The sequence below is a fragment of the Babylonia areolata genome, chromosome 9 (genome assembly GCF_041734735.1).
Source record: "Babylonia areolata isolate BAREFJ2019XMU chromosome 9, ASM4173473v1, whole genome shotgun sequence".
Lineage (NCBI taxonomy): Eukaryota > Metazoa > Mollusca > Gastropoda > Neogastropoda > Buccinidae > Babylonia > Babylonia areolata.
In genome coordinates this window covers 21681114-21701113 of record NC_134884.1, presented here as the reverse complement: position 1 = coordinate 21701113, position 20000 = coordinate 21681114, and the positions used below count along the sequence as shown (strand labels likewise).

Here is a 20000-nt window from a genome sequence, read left to right as displayed (position 1 = left end):
ATTACTGTACCACTGTGAAGGTACTCTACCTTTACACCTGTTCTGCACTGTTATTATGTACCACTGTGAAGGAAATCTACCTCCACACCTGTTCAGCACTGTTACTATTACTGTACCACTGTGAAGGTACTCTACCTTTACACCTGTTCTGCACTGTTATTATGTACCACTGTGAAGGGAATCTTCCTCCACACCTGTTCAGCACTGTTACTATTACTGTACCACTGTGAAGGTACTCTACACCTGTTCTGTACTGTTATTATGTACCACTGTGAAGGAAATCTACCTCCACACCTGTTCAGCACTGTTACTATTATGTACCACTGTGAAGGTACCCTACCTTCACACCTCTCCTACACTGTTACTGTGTACTACTGAGAATGTACTCTACCTTTATTCCTTTTCTGCACTGTTATCGTGTACCACTGTGAAGGTACTCTACTTTCACACCGATCCTACACTGTTATTATGTACCACTGTAACGGGACACTGTCAGCTCCTCTCCCACCTCCACCGTCTGAAGATATCAAATACTGACCAGTGCCCTTGTGGCACAGGCCCACACCCCCCACCCCCTCCCATATCCTGCAGTCCTGCCCCACCTTCGACGCTCTGAGACACCAGGCGTGGCCCAGCCCGGTGGAGCTCCAAGAGAAACTGTGGGGATCGGTGGGGTCCCTGCGACGGACCGCGGACTTCGCTGTCCTGACCGGACTGAAAATCTAGCGTGGCCAGAGAACGCGGAAGAAGATGAATGTACCACTGTAAAGGAACCTCACCTCCACACCTATGCTACACTTTTACTATGTACCACTTGAGGAAGTATTCTACCTTTACACCTGTCTTTCACTGTAACTCTGCACAACAGTCCTGCACTGGAACTATTTATCACTGTGAAGAATCTCCACTCCCAGACCTGTCTAACACTGTAAAGACTTCTACCTTCACACCTGTAAATCAGTGCTGCAATGTATCGCAGTGATGGGTCCCTACTTTCACACCTGCTGCAGTGTTACTACGTACCAATCTAAATGCTGTCCCAGAACTTTTCAAGCGAAAAACTGCTTTAAAAAATCTAATTAATGAAAATCCAAACTGCTGATCAACGTTCTTTTAGTTTTCCCCCACCCCTGTCACCTGGAAACCTCTCCGTATAAATTTTTGAAATTCACCATCACTTTCAAAATTAACACTAGAATTCGCCTTTTCTATGGCGGTTGGTAATAACTGAATGAAAATAACACGTTTGTCTATTATCAGCTCAGGCGTGAGTGCGCGCGCGTGTGTGTGTGTGCTCTAATGCATGCGTGCGCAGTAATGATATACACACAGTTAAGGGCATGTGCTATTTCCATTGATGATTTTGTTTTTCAAAATCACGTAAAGCGCTCTAATTCTACTTTTAGAAAATCGTCCTATACATTCATCATCACCATGTTCATCACCACCACCACCACCACCACCATCATCAACATCAATACATAATGTATGTTTTCAAATTCCCACTCTGGGTTCTAGTGGGAAGTATAGAGGTGCCAGTTAAAACGGGCAGCATGGCACCGCCAAAATGCAGTTTAAAGGGAACGTAAATGCGCCAGTAAATGAACATCATCATGGCGTGTCTCTCTTGGCTGCTCTCACTACCTACACCGACATACAAACCCGGCAAGACACTACACCCCTGTGCTAAGTGCCCTGAACAATAAACCAAGGTTGTTTTCAGCCCAATAAAAATCCACAAACAATCAAAACCTAAGCCAAACAGTAACTGAGACTGAAGCCGTCTTAAACAATAATCAGCGCTGAAAGAAAGAGACAGAACAAACGAAAAACTGAGTGAAAACTTGAGAAATTATGTTCAATGAGGCGGAATTTTTACTGTATTATTGACACCTGCATCTTTTTCATAAGCAACCACCAGACAAGTGATGCAAGGGCTCCCCAAACTCTCTGTTTAAAAAATCGTGGTTTAATTTGAACACCTTTCGGCTTCCTGGACATTCAAAACTGGATGACTCGAAATAAGTTACAATTGAACGCGGACAAAACTGAAGCAATGATCATAGGAACTAAACAAAAACGGTCTTCCATCACAATTGACACAATCAAACTTGGCTGTACATCCATCCGTCTTTCCAGGTCAGTCAGGAACCTCGGTGTTGTCCTTGACAATACACTGTTCATGCAAAAATTTATCAGTCAGACATGTCAGTCCTGCTACTGTCAACTGCGGCGCATCAGTGCCGTCCGGAAATATCTGTCCACTGACGCAACATCTAGACTTGTCGTTTCTCTCATTCTCTCTCGCCTTGACTACTGTAACTCTCTATTGTCTGGTTTGCCTGCTTCATCCATTCAGTCCCTTCAGCGCATACAAAACTCTGCTGCCCGACTCGTCCTCAGAAAGAAAAGATCTGAGCACATCACTCCTCTTTTCCAACATCTCCACTGGCTCCTTGTCTCACACCGAATAAAGTACAAGATCAGCACTCTATGTTATAGATGCATTCAAAAAACTGCCCCTTCCTATCTCTGCGGCTGCCTTCACCTCTACACTCCATTTAATAATAATAATAATAATAATAATAATGATGATAATGGTATTTACATATCGCTGGATCTTGTGCAGTGACAAATCAAAGCGCTTTCGCACCAGTCATTCACACGCATGCATAACTATAAAACTGTAGAAACTAAAGACAAGGAAGGGCAGGCAAGGGAAGCTATTTTGGGAAGAGGTGGGTTTTAAGGCCAGACTTGAAAGAGCTGAGTGTGGAGACTTGACGAAGCAAAAGAGGAAGTTCATTCCAATCGCAAGGTCCAGAAACAGAGAAAGAACGGCGGCCAACAGTCGAGTGTTTGAATCTGGGTATGCGTGAAGAGAGTGGATCCGAAGCCGATCGTAGTGAGCGAGATGACTTGTGTAGAGGTGAAGGCAGCCGCAGAGATAGGAAGGGGCAGTTTTGTGAATGCATCTATAACATAGAGTGCTGATCTTGTACTTTATTCGGTGTGAGACAGGGAGCCAGTGGAGATGTTGCTCACTACGGTCGGCTTCGGATCTGTCTGATTTGTCTCTGTAGAAGATTCAGCGCTATATGAATACCATTATTATTATTATTATTATTATATTCCTGTAAACAGAATGCATCAATGAGCACCACGGTGACCTTTCGTGGACAAGGCATGAACAACATAAAACGAAAATGAACTGACAGTATTATACAGAATACTTATAAGGAAATGAATGAACAACAAAAACCGAAAAAGAACTGACTATGACTACACGGAACACTTATAAGGAAATGCATGAACAACAATAAACGAAAATGAACTATGATTATACGGAATACTTATAGGGAAATGCAACCAAGAATAAACACTGCAAATTATAACAGAATATATTCTGATAAAAACAAACATCAACCCAAAACAATGATAAAAGGATGAAATTAAGTGTGGGTGAACAAAATTTTCCTTTATCACTCACTGTGAAGCGGACTTTGCAATGATGGTGAAATAAAAGCTGATATGCTGAACGGGTAGAGAGAGAAGCAGGCAGAAGGGCAATGATATTCACTCTCAATCACAAGTGCATGTTTTTACATCTGTTTGTCTGCACGACTGGTAAAAAGATGAAGGTTTTCCAGAGAACGTTTCATGTGTTTTCTGTATGGAAAATGATAGATGAAGACAGAAATAATAAAGATGACAAGAAGTTAAGGGAAGGAAAAGAAAGAGACAGAGAGGAGAAGAGCGATAGAAATGAACAAAAAAAAAAAAAAAAAAAAAAAAGATTGTGGACCAAGTGTACATCATTTGACTGTATCACACAGTCAGAAACTATATTGCTGTCGAAGGTTTAGTTGCGAAGAATTGAAGGATGTTTCAATTGTTAGAAAAAAAAGAAAAGAAAAGAAAAAATAATCAAATATTTGCTTTGCCACACCTGTAACATGTGAATGCCAAATGGCCTGTGAAACAAACCAAACTGGAGCAGGACGACCCGTTCAAAGAAAACGAAAGTTTAACAGAAAACAGATACACAATCAGTCAGTAAAGGACAGGCAGGCATCCTCACTGTTCCAGCTAAAATGCGTGTGTTGTGGTTCCTTGATTCCTTGATTCTTCCGAAATGTCAAATCTCCATCAGTCAAAAGCAGTCCCGACCTTTGTTTTCATTTTGAAGAAGGGTGTGTGTACTGTCAATGTCTTTCTGTTCATGTACCTTCATGGTATATCGAAATGGATTACCCTTGCTGTTGCTTTGATGTTTTGTGCTTCTCTGTGAAAACAAAGTCAATGGACCCACAGTTTCAAAGGTCTTATAAAGGATGAAAAATTATTTCGAGAAGTGGGAGAAAAGGAAACTGTTGAACTTGACAGATGAAATGATGGCAGAATCTCACTATCAAAGATGAGGTGCTTTCAACAAGAGACGACAACTCCGCCACTGTCCAAATCAACCACCTCTCCAAATTCCCAGACAGCGGCGCGGAGACAAAGAGAAGACATCACTCACACAGCACCGCCAAAGAAGGAAGCAGACACCCAGGACCACGAACTGAACCCTGCATCCTTCAGCGCCCTTGCTGGTGCCCTCCGTGGTCGTGCGGACATAGGATCCTCCCGAAGGAACGAAGGCCTCAGGTGGACTCATCTCACAATCCGCGTTCTCGTATGTCACGTTCTGCAAAGAAAACACCGAGTTCTGGCCTGCATCCCACGTGGCCTGAAACATCACCCGGAATTCTGACGTGGTGACGAAATACACGGAAGCATCCTGCCAGGTAGACGTGCTGCTGGTTGGTTCAATCCTCCATCTACTCCTTCTGTCGTTGCTTTGCTCAACGAAGACGTCCAACGCACCACCAGGGGGTCCGTCATAAGAGAAGTGGAAGCGCAAACAGTGAGGAGTATTAGCGGCGCACACCACCCTGCTGCGGAGAGTTGCCGAGTGCTGATCGCCGGAAGAGCTGACTTTCACGTGGTCGCCGTTGGTGGTCCATCCAACTGCAGTCCAGTTGCAGAACGTGCCAGCGAAGGTGCAGTCGCCAGGTCCCGCGTTGCTGCAGTCGGAGTTCTGTTCGCACAAGCCTCCTTTCAATACCGCTGCCCAAACCAGGCCAGTGAGGAGCACTGGTAAACAGTACTGAGCCATCCTGTATTGTCTGAGGTATGGGTGCCTGTAAAAAAAAAATAAATAAATAAATAAATGAATAAAGAACTGATGATTCCCCGAACAGCAACAGAGTATCCAAACTAAAGCCCTTGCCTGACTATGACACGACTGCATGTTCGTAGGATTTAGAATAGACTATTCAACAGATGATCATTTGCTTGCTCTGTTAGGCTTGGTACAAAATCAATTTTCTTATAATCGCAAATTGCACACTGCTTTTATACATTTTGAGAAGGCTTTCTATAAATAGAAATCTACTTTGGATTATTTTATTAAGAAAATCGTGTTTGATGTAAGTCATATGAGTGTATTCAGAGTATGTTTAATACTGTGAAATGCAGAGTTAGATGCACTGACAGAATATATCAAATGTACACGAGGAGTAACGCTAGGTGATGTGTGTAACCCACTATCATTCTCTAACATTATCAATGAATTGGCAATGGATGCATTTGATTATTCATGACATAGTTTCTTGTGATGCGTTTGAGCTGTTCAGTCTTTTGTTAGCTGATTACGTTATCTTGTTATCCGAAACTGTTGCTGGTCAGGTAACCCAATTCAATAACTCACAACGTGCCTCTGTTTTATTTTATCCAAAGTAGTGTTTCGTTTTGGGTGATAGCGTCAGATTTACTTGTAGAGCAAAGTTCCCATTATTCTAATTAGTGGAACTGTTCGACCCTAACATGTAATATGTCGTCTTGATTACATTACGAAACCTTAATTTGATGAGAAAGAGTGAGAGACAGTGTGTGTGTGTGTGTGTGTGTGTGTGTGTGTGTGTGTGTGTGTGTGTGTGTGTGTGTGTGTGTGTGTGTGTGTGTGAGTGAGTGAGTGGGCAGGGGAATGAGGTAGGGGAATTATAATGGGCATTTGTGTGCATGCATGGATGTATGTAGAGAGAGGGTGGGGGAGAAACGTATGTGAGTATGTGGGTGCGTTAGAATATTTTTTGGAGATAATGATATTAATGAAATTTGGTACCTTGATTTGTTAAATATGTTTGTTTGTTTGTTTGTTTGTTTGTTTTGTTTTTTTATTTATTTTTATTTTTTTTTTTTTAAATCATACCTTCCTCAAATCAGAATTTCCTTGTGTTGCTCAGTTAATATTTTATTCAAATGGTTGCGAAAATGTCAGTACAACAAACAGTTAATCTGACAATAAATGGTTTCAGTCAGTCATGTAAACTGAGCAACTAAGATACACCACTATTCTAGTATGGTTCTGGTTTTGTAAAACACCCACTGAAAGAGCTTAGTTTTCGTTTTGTCTGGTTAAACCAACGTGTGGATAACATTCAGATGCTTATTCATGTTTTCCGCCAGCGACTGATTGATTGTAGATGGCAGAAAAAAGATCTGATCATATTCAAACTAGTGAAAGAAAAACTTTTTTTTAGTAGGAAGTTCTGCAGTGGCCAGGACTTGCAAAATGCAAAATGTGGACGGATATACAGAATCAATAACGACAAGATTCAGATTAGATATATCAGAATTGGTGGTGCTTCATTATAGCTGTAGAACATGTGATGACCTTATGTTGATTTGTCCATTATACAAAGACTCGAAAAAAAAGACACACTTTGCTTTTTGCTTGTTTGGTTGTTGTTGTTGTTGTTTTATTGTTTTTTGTTGTTGCCATGTATCAAAATTTATTTTCCATGCGATCAAAAGGAGAAATCAGAAACTCAAACCTAATTAAGTAGAATTAATATCAAGTCCATGAACATTATGATATTGTGTCATCTATTCAAGTGTTATAATACCCCTTCCCATGCTCACTCCCAGGCCCCTGGTTTTGAATTGTGGTCCAAGTTCATAAAAACATTTTCCTTCTTACGTTCGTTCGTTCTCTCTCTCTCTCTCTCTCTCTCTCTCTCTCTCTCTCTCTCTCTCTCTCCCTCCCTCCCCCTCTCCCTCTCTCCCTCCCTCTCTCTCTCTCTCTATGAGCTGTTGATTACCTCTTGCTTAATACACTAAAGGTTCCTTTCTCCCAAGGAGAAAGAGGGGCGACCCACACCCACTTTAATTAAAAAGAAATCGATACGGGTGATATTATGTTGTAATATGTTGAGTGGTAATCTGATAGATGAATGAACGGATTTATTATATGTTGGGTGGCCTGCTGGTTAGTGTCTTTTTTTCTCTTTTTTTTCCTTCAGAGAAAGAACTTTGTTTTGTTTCATTATCAATTTTGTTTTCACCATTTCATTCGTTTATTGTAATGGTTTGTTAGAAATTGAAAGTATGTTGATGATGCATTCACCCATGTCATAAGGACCTCACGGCTAATGAAATTAAGTGTCAAAACGTCTCTTCCCCCCACCCCTCTCCCCCGTGTGTGTGTGTGTGTGTGTGTGTGTGTGTGTGTGTGTGTGTGTGTGTGTGTGTGTGTTTATGTCCGTATGAGTGTATTATGTAAGAGGTAGTCGACAGCAAATGAATGTCTCTGATTAGCGGTCTATGACTTTATATAAATGTATCTACCATAAGGATATGTAGATATATCTACAATATAGATTTTCTGATTATGTCTTTAAAAAAAAAAAAAAATCCTTGTTTCGCTCTGTCTCTGTCTCTCTCTCTCTCTCGCTCTATCGTTCCCACTCTCACATTCCTTGCACACACACACACACACACACACACACACACACACACACACACACACACACTTTCACTTACTCGCATGCGTACACAGTAATTCCCCTCCTCCCACTCGATTTTTTTCCTACCCTCGTCTAATATCACTTACAGTGAAAGACATGAAACAAAAGAACGAACGAACACACACACGTACTCACTCTCTCACTACCCCATCTGGAACCATCTTAATTTTACTTCCTTTATGTTTTTCACTTGTTTCATAGTCGTATCCCAATTTATTGCAATATCTACTTTTTGCTCCCACTTGATAAAAGATTTTATATTATTATATAAAAATTGTTTCAAGTAATATATCATAATGTATTTTAGATACTTTAACATTAGCTATTATCTGTAGTGCTTTTGGTTCTTTATTGCCTGTTTTATCTGTGGTAGTAATATTGTTTGTGCTTAAGTAACTTTTAATGGAACGTATAAATCCCATATACAGTCAATAATTAACTTTAACATCATATTTTTCTGTGAAATCTTTATGACTAAGGAAGCACCCGCTTTCGCCTACAACATCTCTAACCAGAAAAATACCTTTACTTTTCCAGTTTTTTAAATAAATAAACTGTCTTATTACCGACTTTGAATTTATCGTTATGAAAAAGTGGTTCTACAAGTGCCTCTTGTGCTTCTTTTAACCTGACATGTTTTGTAAAGTTCTCATATGTCCAATATACATCTTTCCAGAATCTATTACATTCAACGTTTACAAATTTTCTTGGTCCATATAGATGCAGGGTGTTGATTTCTGTTGTTGGTTTTTTTTGTTTTGTTTTTTTGTTTTTTGTTTTTTTGTTGTTGTTGTTGTTTTTTTGGTCCAGCACTAAGAAATATTCGAGAAATATTTAAGCTTAAATATCATGTCACAAACCAACTCTGGCTAAACCAAACCTATTTATATCTTAAACCTCCTCTGAAATTGTGCTATCTAATTCCGAGAAGTTGATATATAACAACTACAACAACAACATCAACGATAATACTAATACTAACAATAACAACAACAACAACAACAAAATAATGGAGACTTATACTACACTCTGTCAAAAACAACAACTGCACACTATACACCGCACACACACACACGCGCACAGACACACACACACACACACACACACACACACACACACACACACACACACACACACTACACACATAGGCAAGTATACTACATACCACATGTACAAAAGTATAACACTATTTAGATAGACATTACACAAAGAACCTTGCTCCTGTGAGAAGACCGGGGCGAGGTTGGGTTGTTGTTGTGTTTTGTTTTTTTTTGGGGGGGGCAGCTAGTTTGAAACTGAGATGTTAGAGAGTAAGAGTGACGGAGAAATCTTTGGGTCTTGAAAAGAAAAAAAAGTTCTATGTCAGTAGGTCGTAGTTCTGACAATGATTTTTGTGTCCTAAGGTCGAGTATCAGTATAACCCACGTTCCCTACCGACAAAAGAAACGATAGGTGCAGCCCTCTTTCTTTCTTTCGTTCACCCACACACCCACACCCACACCCACACTCGCGCGCGCACACACACACACACACACACACACACACACACACACACACACACACACACACACACACACACACACACACACACACACACACACACACATGTACATATAATGATGATTTAAGACATGAGTGGAGTGGGGAAGATGATGGATTTTCGTCTAAAATCACAAATGTGATTTTACTCTCTCTCTCTCTCTCTCTCTCTCTCTCTCTCTCTCTCTCTCTCTCTCTTCTTAGTCCCCTCCCCCTCGCCTTCGCCCCCTCCCCTCCACCTCAACCGCCCCCCTTTTCATTCGAATGTACATAAATGTTGATTTCTTATTAATAACAACAATCATCATCATTATGATAGAAATGATAATCATCCAAATAATAATAATAACAATATTAGTAATTTTCAGTGCAATATCATCATCTTAGATGAACAGACTATAAATGAATAAACATAAACATCACAAATGCGGATAGACGTTAAGCAAAATAACGAACGAACACACACACTCATACACGCACGCAAACACACGCATACACACACCACCAACAACAACAAAACACAACAACTAACCATTACTAAATCATGGGAATATTCAGTCTTTTTATTTCCATTTCCCAGAGCAGGCTAGTCTCTATTCAAAACTGAGATCACATTTCCACACATAAGAAGGGGTCTTGAACTGAACATAAATAAACCAACATGAGTCTTTAGTCTTTCGTCGCGCGCGCGCGCGCACACACACACACACACACACACACACACACACACACACACACACACACACACACACACACAACACACACACACACACACACACTTTCTTTCTCTCTCTGACACACACGTGCGCGCGCACACACATACACACACACGCACACGCACACCACACCATAGCACACACACACACACACACACACACACACACAACACACACACACACACACACACACACACACACACACACACACACACACACACACACACACACACACACAACACACACTTTCTCTCTCTCTGACACATACGTGCGCGCGCGCACACACATACACACATACGCACACCACACCACACCACACCATAGCACACACACACACACACACATACACACACACACACACACACAAGCACACACACATTTATTAATAACTAATATTATTCTTCTCTCTTCTTCTTCGTTCGTGGGCTGCAGCTCTCTCGTTCACTCGGTATGTACACGAGTGGGCTTTTACGTGTATAACCGTTCTTATCCCGCCATCTTGGCAGCGTTTTCGGGGGCAAATAGATAAATGAATAATCAAATAGATAAAAGAGGTCGCGTTTCGAATACAGCTTTCTCTCAACTCAAAATACGACATTGTCCTTGAAACATCCAAGTTTCCCACCGAAGAGGGAGACCCGTATAGTCTCAGCATTAAAAATCCCATACGAAACATTCGGCACCATACTACTGAAGTAGTCGTTCACTACAGAGGTCTAACTTTCCACTGAAAAACAACAACATAACCCACATTTGAATTTGGACAAACACAAGATGCTGCTTTTCTCACGGAGATTTCTGTAGAAGTGCGACCGTGTCCCGGAAAAAAAAGAAGAAGAAAAGAAAAAAAAAGAAGAAAGACAACAACCAAGTATTAATTTGGCTGGACTATAAGCAACAGGCACAAATATTAATTTTCCTCCGAATAAATAATCCTGTTAAATCTCGGTCATTAAGAAATATAAACCCAAACATCAATACTTACCCAGAACTATGCCCGCACATACTGTGGACGAGACACACGTCGTTCAACTTCTTTTTCTCAGGAATCTAAAAGTGTTTGTGGTGAGAGGACAGGATAGGTCCGCAACCCACTGCTTGACTGAAACAGCAGGCTCGAGCTCCACTGATCTGCTTACCTGACTGATCTATTTATATTTATCGCGTAACGTCCACCTACCTACTGCCACACATCCACCCCTCACCCTTCCCCAGCCCTGTCAGCCACCAACGTTCTCTCCCTTCCCCCCCCCCCCCCACCCCTTCTTCTCGCCCCTGTTCGTTCGATACAAGAAGCCTCGGTTGCAGTTATATCCACTGAAGTCAAAATCGAAGTGCTACAAAAACAAAAACGAAAAAAAAAACAAAAAAAAAACAACAAAAACACATTTTTATGCAACAAATGTGTGTGGCTTTTCAACATTTTGTTATTGTTGTTACCTGTACCAAATTCTCACACAACCTTTCCTGACAGGTCACGTGACTAGACTGACATAACACGTTGAAATGAGAATAAATGAATGAATAAATGAATCTTCATTCTCCAAAAAGGTGGAGATACAAACACATGAGACCTTCCTCAACGAAAGCAAACATGCTGCAAGTATGTTCAGTTACTAACTGGTAGAAAGGAGCTGGCGATGCGTTGTTCATGGAAATCAGCAGGCTTTTCCATCTCTTGACTTACTTCACGTGGAGTGATGGCCTAGAGGTAACGCATCCGCCTAGGAAGCGAGAGAATCTGAGCGCGCTGGTTCGAATCACGGCTCAGCCGCCGATATTTTCTCCCCCTCCACTAGACCTGGAGTGGTGGTTTGGACGCTAGTCATTCGGATGAGACGATAAACCGAGGTCCCGTGTGCAGCATGCACTTAGCGCACGTGAAAGAACCCACGGCAACAAAAGTGTTGCTCCTGGCAAAATTATGTAGAAAAATCCACTTCGATAGGAAAAACAAATAAAACTGCACGCAGGAAAAAATACAAAAAAAAGGGGGTGGCGCTGTAGTGTAGCGACGCGCTCTCCCAGGGGAGAGCAGCCCGAATTTCCCACAGAGAAATCTGTTGTGATTAAAAGAAATACAAATACTTCAAGTTCCTTCGTAGCACACACAGACTACCAGCTTCAGTTTCAGTTTAAAGTGGACGTGAAAGCATGCGGATTGATCCATATACCGCATACCACATCTGCTTAAAAAACTGAGAGGGTGAAGGGGGGTGGGGGGAGCAGACGCCTGATAATCATACGCTCAGACCCAAACCACTCTGGTCAAGCTTTTGTGACCTACGAAATGCTGAGGGAAAAAAAAACAACAACAATAACAACAACAACAGCAGTTGATGAAGTTAGATACCAGCCTGTTGTAGGTAACCTATCATTATTCCTTTTGCTGCTAATAGGACTAGTGCTCAAGAAGGCGTCACTGCGTTCGGACAAATCCATATACGCTACACCACATCTGCCAAGCAGATGCCTGACCAGCAGCGTAACCCAACGAAAAATAAATAAATCAAACGCCCAATGTGGAGCTAATGGATGACTACTGTACCCATCACCCCACCACTCCACCGTCATCTTTCTTCTTCTTCTTCTTCTTCTTCTTCTTCTTCTTCTTCTTCTTCTTTGTTCCTATTCTTATTCGTCGTTCTTATTATTTTTATTTTATTTCAGTTTATTTCTTTATTTTTATGTTTTGTGTCGTTCTTTATTTATTCTTTTTTTTGGTTTTTGTTGTTGTTTTTGTGTGTCGTTAAATGGGCAGAATTGTAAAAGGGCCTTTACTGTGCCTAATTCTTTACCCATTAAAGATTCAATCAATCAATCAATCTTCTTCTTCTCCTCCTCCTCCTCCTCCTCCTTATTCTCCCCCTCCTTCTTCTTCTTCTTCTTCTTGCTCTCCTCCTCCTCCTCCACCTTCTCCTCCTCCTCCTCCTTCTCCTCCTCCTCCTTCTTCTTCTTCTTCTTCGTCTTCCTCTTCTCCTCCCCTCCTTCTTCTTCTCCTCCTCCTCCTTCTTCTTCTTCTTGCTCTCCTCCTCCTCCACTACCTTCTTTTCCTCCTCCTCCTCCTCCCCCTCTCCTTCTTCTTCTTCTTGCTCTCCTCCTCCTCTTCCCCCTCCTCCTCCTTCTCCTCCTCCTCCTTCTTCTTCTTCTCCTCTTCCTCCTCCTCCTCCTCTTTCTTCTCTCTGTCTCTCTGTCTCTCTCTGAATACAAATGAGCATTGCCTCCATGAACTTGGTAGATACATTTATTATACAATCTGACGTCGTTGATGCTTTTTTTTCTTTTCTTCTTTTAAAGATTTATTTGGCATTGTTGATCATGTTCATAGTATACAATGTTATAACTACTGTTCACTCTAACATTGTCAACACCATCAGTCGTAACAGGTCATATGGCCTATACAATAAAATTATTGCGTTCTTGCGTTCTCTCTCTCTCTCTCTCTCTCAATATTCCCCATCCCTACGTCCCACCCCCTCTCCCACACTTCACACTCATAGTGTGAATATGTATACGTGTGTGTTCACAGATGAATGAATACATACGTGCGTAAATTACCTTGTTGTCAACAGATAATAATAAACCACTGAGAAGAAGAAGAAGAAGAAGAAGAAAAACAACTTTATCTTCGATTTCCAGTGTACACAGCGCGTTTTCAGAGGTTGTATTGTGGCGAACGCAACAGACGGAAATACACAAGACACTGATTTGTTGTTGTTCTTGTTGTTAATAAGCTACAGATGGCTCGATCTTCAATTGGAAAAGGTTGTTGTGAGACGTGTTGAAGAAATTTCGCTGTCAGATTTGTCTTTCATGTCCCTTTAATGTGCTGTGAAAACAAGACAGATTTTTTTTTTTTAACTTCAACAGGAGATTGTTTTGATATTGATCATTCTCTCATCCGTTTACACTACCACTGTATATTACACGCACCGTATATTTTGCGCTGAACACACCCAAAGCCAAGACCTGCCAGCTGACACATCATAATTCACTGCATACACCGCAAAAATCTGCACTGCATCCACTTACACAGGCAAAACACAAATAGCTAAATAAAAGAAAGTGAATGAACTATTGAATAAATAAATGAATGAATAAATGAAAAATGCATACATAAATAAATGAAAAAAAATGATAGATAAATAAAGGTGGAGGATTGACGGACATCAGTAAGTAATATAATTTTATTGAAACATAAAATCAGGTAAATACTGCGATATATGAAGCACATAAAAACATGTAATACATATGTTAATGTGTGTAATAATACGTGATTTAAAACAATAGTCACAACAAAACTGTAACACACACATGCACACACACAACACACACACACACACACACACACGCGCGCACGCTTACACACACACACACACACACATAAACACAAACGCGCACGCTTACACACACACACACACACACACACACACACACACACACACACACACACACACACACACACACATAAACACACACGCGCACGCTTACGCACACACACACACACACACACACACACACACCACTGGCTGACAATTGTTGGGGGGTAGGGGGGGGGGCATTGTACTGCTCTGCTTTTAGTTCCGGACACGCAATGGTTAGCAATCACATCGATCAGCAAAACCTGATATGCCCTGGTATTGATGTGCTGGTCGCCTTGGTGACAGAGCGAGAGGGAGAGAAGAAAAATCCTGGCTGTGCGAATCATGTGATTAAAAAAACAAAAACAACAACAACAAAAATAAACACACACACACACACACACACACACACACACACACACACACACACACACACACACACTTGTGTGGGGTTTGAAGTGGTGGTTCTTTGTGTGTGTGTGTGTGTGTGTGTGTGTGTGTGTGTGTGTGTGCGCGAGCAGGTGTTTGTGTGTGTTCACATGTGTATCCTGTGTGTGCGTGTGTATGTGTGTGCCGTGTGCGTCTGTCTCCATCTACCTCCTCCCTCCCTCTCTCTCTCTCTCTCTCTCTCTCTCTCTCTCTCTCTCCCCGCGAGCGTGCGTTGGTGAGTAAATGAGTGAGTGGTTGTGTGTGTGTGTGTGTGTGTGTGTGTGTGTGTGTGTGTGTGTGTTTATCGCTGCTCTTATTGATGAAGCTTCACACTTGATTGAATGTGATATTGATCTTGCTCTTGAAAAATTTAATGAATGCTTTGAAGATGCGGATGAATGTATGTTGAAAACTGTTTCTGTCGGCGCTGAGAAGAGATGAGTTTGCATCCATGCAGCCCCTACACAAAAAATGGCGTCGCAAGTAATCCAGATAATTTTCGAGGCATTTCACCTTTGAATATATGTAGCAAGTTATACAGTTTTGTTCTGAACAAGCGTATCAGTAACTGGATTGATGTGCATGGTCTGTTTGGGGAAGAGCAGGCAGGGTTTAGAGCAGAAAACAGTACAACTGACCACGTGTTCACATTGTATGCCATGGTACAAAAGCTGTTACTTAGACACAGAAAATTATATGTCGCATTTATTGATTTTGAAAAAGCGTTTGATAGTGTTTCCAGGAGTAAATTGTAGGTAATTTTAAAAACGAGTGGTTTAAACGGTAAAATACTGCAGGCTCTGAAAAGTATGTACGAAATAGTTAAAGAAAAGTACGAGATGGTCACCACCACACTCACAGTTTTATGTGTCATCGTGGCCTCAAACAAGGTGAAGTATGTTCTCCATTACTATTTTCTTTATTTATTAATGAATTGACCTCAGATGTGCTTGCGGGTGGCATGCATGGCATCCAACTTTCTCCTGATTTGGTCCAGCTCTTGATCTTACTTTTTGCTGATGATGTAGCTCTACTATCTGTTAGCCCAATAGGTCTTCAAACTCAGCTGAATATATTGTATGACACAGCAAAGCGACTTGATTTAATTGTCAATTTAGAAAAATCTAATGTGGTGGTGTTTAGAAATGGTGGCTACCTTGGAGCGAACGAAAGATGGTTCTATGGAAATGAACTTTTGAAAATTGTGATATAAGTATATAAGTACTTAAGTATCTTTTTGTCAACCCGCCTAAGTTTTACAGCAACATTAGAAGATCTTGCAAGTCGTGCAGAAAAGGAGTCGTTGCTATCATAAGAACACTTTGGGCGATTGGAGAACATTCCCCTGGTATCTTTTTAAAAATAACTGTCAGATACAACCTGTTTTGACAAATGGATCTGAAATATGGGAAGTTACAAAAACTCTTGACTTAATCGAAGGTGTACGTGTTTTCGCTTTAAAAAGTTTTTAGGCGTACATTCAAAAGCTCCTAGACATTTGGTTTATGGTGAAACTGGTAGGTTTCAACTATATGTGATGACTTTCGTTAAATGTATTAAGTTTTGGTTACGTCTACTAAAATTAAGCAAGAATCGATTCCCCAAGAAAGCATACAATATGTTACTGCATCTGCAGACACAATTTTATATCACATGGGCTTGTAGTATTTAGAAATGTTTTGTACATTAACGGCTTTGGTTATGTATAGGAGGCACACGGTGTTGGTAATGAATGTGTGTTTATTCGTTGTTTTAAGCAACGGTTAATTGATAGCGAAAAGCAAAGTTGGCATTCATCACTGCTGTCACATGAATTCTATCGAGTGTATTCTGTTTACAACCGGTCACTTACAACATCTCAGTACTTACTGGTCGTGAAAAACGTTTTCTGTACGCCGTCTATTTTCACGATTTCGAATCGGTATATCAGATTTGAATTGTCGCTTTTTACAGTATAATCCTGTTCCTGGTGATAAGAGAATGTGTACTCTTCGTCACACAGCCCTTGAAACAGAACATCACTTTCTTTTGGCCTGTCCAGTTTATCAGGCTCTAAGAGAAGAACATTTACCTGCCAAGTATTAAAGAAATCCAACCTTGTTCAAATTTGCCGCTTTGGTGTCCTGTGTGTCGGAATGCTTAGTTGCGAAGTTGTCGTGTTTTGTATGCAGGGCTTTTGGCGTGAGAGCGGAGCTTTTGAAATTGGACACGAGTGGATGAGTGTGGGTATGCATTTTATTGCACTGTGGCGTATCCATCAACCTTTTTTTTTCTTTTTTTTTCTCGATTCTTGCAACTTGTAATTGATTTTTGTAAGTTTTGTTAGCTTGTCAGCTTCAGCTGTTTGCATTTCACTTAATCCAGATGTGTGTCGCTGGACCTGTGTGTTAAGCGTGGAAACGTGTATGTGGGTGTGTATATGCGCGCGTGCATGTGCTTAAGGGAGGGGAGAGGATATATATATATATATATATAATTGTGTGTGTGTGTGTGAGAGAGAGAGAGAGAGAGAGAGAGAGAGAGAGAGAGAGCTTGCAATAGTCACATGCGCATTGATATATTGTTCACACTATTTGATTCATTTTGTAATATTTTTGTTAGTGGCCCACTCCTTTGTTATGGGCCGAAGGCCTAACAAATAAACCATTGTCTTGTCTTGTCTTCTCTCTCTCTCTCTCTCTCTCTCTCTCTCTCTCTCTCTCTCTCTCCCCGCGAGCGTGTGTTGGTGAGTGAATGAGTGAGTGAGTAATTGTTTGTGTGTATTGTGTGTGTGTGTGTGTGTTTAAGTGTGTGTGTGTGTGTGTGTGTGTGTGTGTGTGTGTGTGTAACATATATTCATCATCGCTCAGTTCTACCGACACTTACAACGAAAAACGGAGAAGTTGTCTTGGCGATGATTATGACTTTCTTTCATTTTGTCAGGCTGTAGCCAATGTTTGTCGAATCAAATTAAATCAGAAACCACCTTACTACATCCACATAGAAATCAACTTGTGCAATGCGGTAAGCAAATAACTGTAAGCCATCTACTCATTCATTGTCTGAGCATAAGACGGTTAATTCCAAAAGATGTATTTGATGACTTTTCTTCCAATATTTCATTAACCACTGAAAAGATTTTAAATGATTATTCATTGCTTAGAATGTTTTCGGAAATTTTAAACTCCAGTCCAGTTGATATCCTCCTTTGATGTATTATAATTAATGTTGTTATCTAAATTACATTGCTGTAAGTTAATGCTTGTTGATATCCATACACATATTCTTCTTCCCATGACACCTCATTCAATACACACCACAATCTCTTTAGACTTTTTCTTATAATATACTTTTCCTCTGATATATGACATAAACACTTTTTTACACTAATATTCACATGCATTCCCTTTCCTTTATCCACTGCTTTACTCCTTTCCGTCTAAAAACACGTATAGTGAATAGACGTTAAACTGAACACACACACACACACACACACACACACACACACACACACACACACACACACACACACACACAATGAAAACAAATAAAAACATCCACAACAGCAAACAATCCGGTTTGCAAAGCTCTGAATGTCAATACAGGGAATAGCTGTCGGTTTGACAGTACCAACAAGTTCACTTGGTGTAAACATGTTGATTTTTTAGCAGGTGTTTATGAGCAAACGAGTGCGATCTTTCAATAAGAGAGAGAGGGGTGGGGTGCATACATTTAACAAGAAAAAACAAACAAATAATACGCGGTGATGTCAACAAGAAACATACTTAGTTCAGAATTCACTAGTCGAAGAGATCAGAGCTGATCGCAGTCAGAATTCTTTAAAACAAAGAGATAGACAAATTGCGAGTGGGAGAGAGAGAGGGAGAGAGACAGACAGACAGAGTCAGAGAGAGACAGAGAGATAGAGAGGCAGAGACGGAGAGAGAAAGAGAGAGATGAGAGAGAGAAAGAGAGAGACAGAGAGATAAAGAGAGGAGAGAGACAAAGAGAGAGAGAGACAGAGGCAGACAGAGAAAGAGAGAGACGAGAGAGACAAAGAGAGACACAGAGAGAGACAGAGACGGAGACAGAGTGAAATCGAACTTGCCTGTTTCATTGAAGGTGAAAGGATGAATTACACGTTTCTATTCACTATGCCCTCTAACAACAACCAAAAACAACTGACAAAGAGAACAAAAGAAAAGAACCCCAAAGAAAAATAGAAACACACATACACATCTCTCTCTCTCTCTCTCTCTCTCTCTCTCTCTCTCTCTGCGACGAATTTACACAATGAATGAATTAGTATAACTATAAACATGATGAGTACGAACATGCTATGTATTTTTCATCCAGTTATCAGTTACTCACGTACAATACAACATTTGTTTGTTTTTGTATGTGTGTGTGTGTGAAGAGCGATTTTTTTAATTGCCCCATTGTATCCCCCACCCCTTTGTGTATGGGCCGGTGGCCTTCACAATTAAACCTGTGTCAGTGTCAGTGTCAGTGATTATCTCTCTCTCTGCATCACAGCTGGAGCTCGTGAGGTCACTGTAGGGAGTGCCGTGGTCAATGGGCAGGACACAGCGAGCAGACCTGTGAATTGGAATATAGGGGTGACGGGCGCCATAGCTGAATGGTTAAAGCGTTGGACTTTCGATCTGAGGGTCCCGGGTTCGAATCACGGTGACGGCGCCTGGTGGGTAAAGGGTGGAGATTTTTACGATCTCCCCGGTCAACATATGTGCAGACCTGCCAGTGCCTGAACCCCCTTCGTGTGTATACGCAAGCATTAGATCAAATACGCACGTTAAAGATCCTGTAATCCATGTCAGCGTTCGGTGGGTTATGGAAACAAGAACATGCCCAGCATGCACACCCCCGAAAGCGGAGTATGGCTGCCTACATGGCGGGGTAAAAACGGTCATACACGTAAAAAGCCCACTCGCGTATATACGAGTGAACGTGGGAGTTGAAGCCCACGAACGCAGAAGAAGAAGAAGAAGGAATATAGGGGGTTTGAGCAGAAAACTAGGTGAATCACATTTCATGCGGGACGTGACCAGCTTTGATATTGTATGCTTCACTGAAACGTTTTTTTTATAGAGTTCAGAAATAAC

General features: G+C 41.0%; 1 protein-coding gene across 3 annotated transcripts in view; it reads right to left on the bottom strand.

Annotated features, from left to right (window-relative positions):
* Window positions 1-20000, bottom strand: part of LOC143286130 (uncharacterized) — a 32185-nt gene that overhangs the window by 2301 nt on the left and 9884 nt on the right. The window contains exons 1-3 of one of the 3 annotated variants that reach the window (XR_013055757.1): window positions 11094-11230; window positions 287-5186; window positions 1-135 (exon numbers count right to left, since the gene is read on the bottom strand). The exon at window positions 1-135 is cut by the window's left edge and continues 289 nt beyond it. Coding sequence is in view for 1 of the 3 variants with exons in the window: in XM_076593726.1 (XP_076449841.1) it covers window positions 4463-5161 (699 nt within the window). In the remaining 2 variants the exon portion in view is untranslated. Of the gene's footprint in view, window positions 195-286; window positions 5187-11093; window positions 11231-20000 lie in introns of those variants that run through there. The other 2 variants (XR_013055756.1, XM_076593726.1) reach the window with 2 other exon arrangements.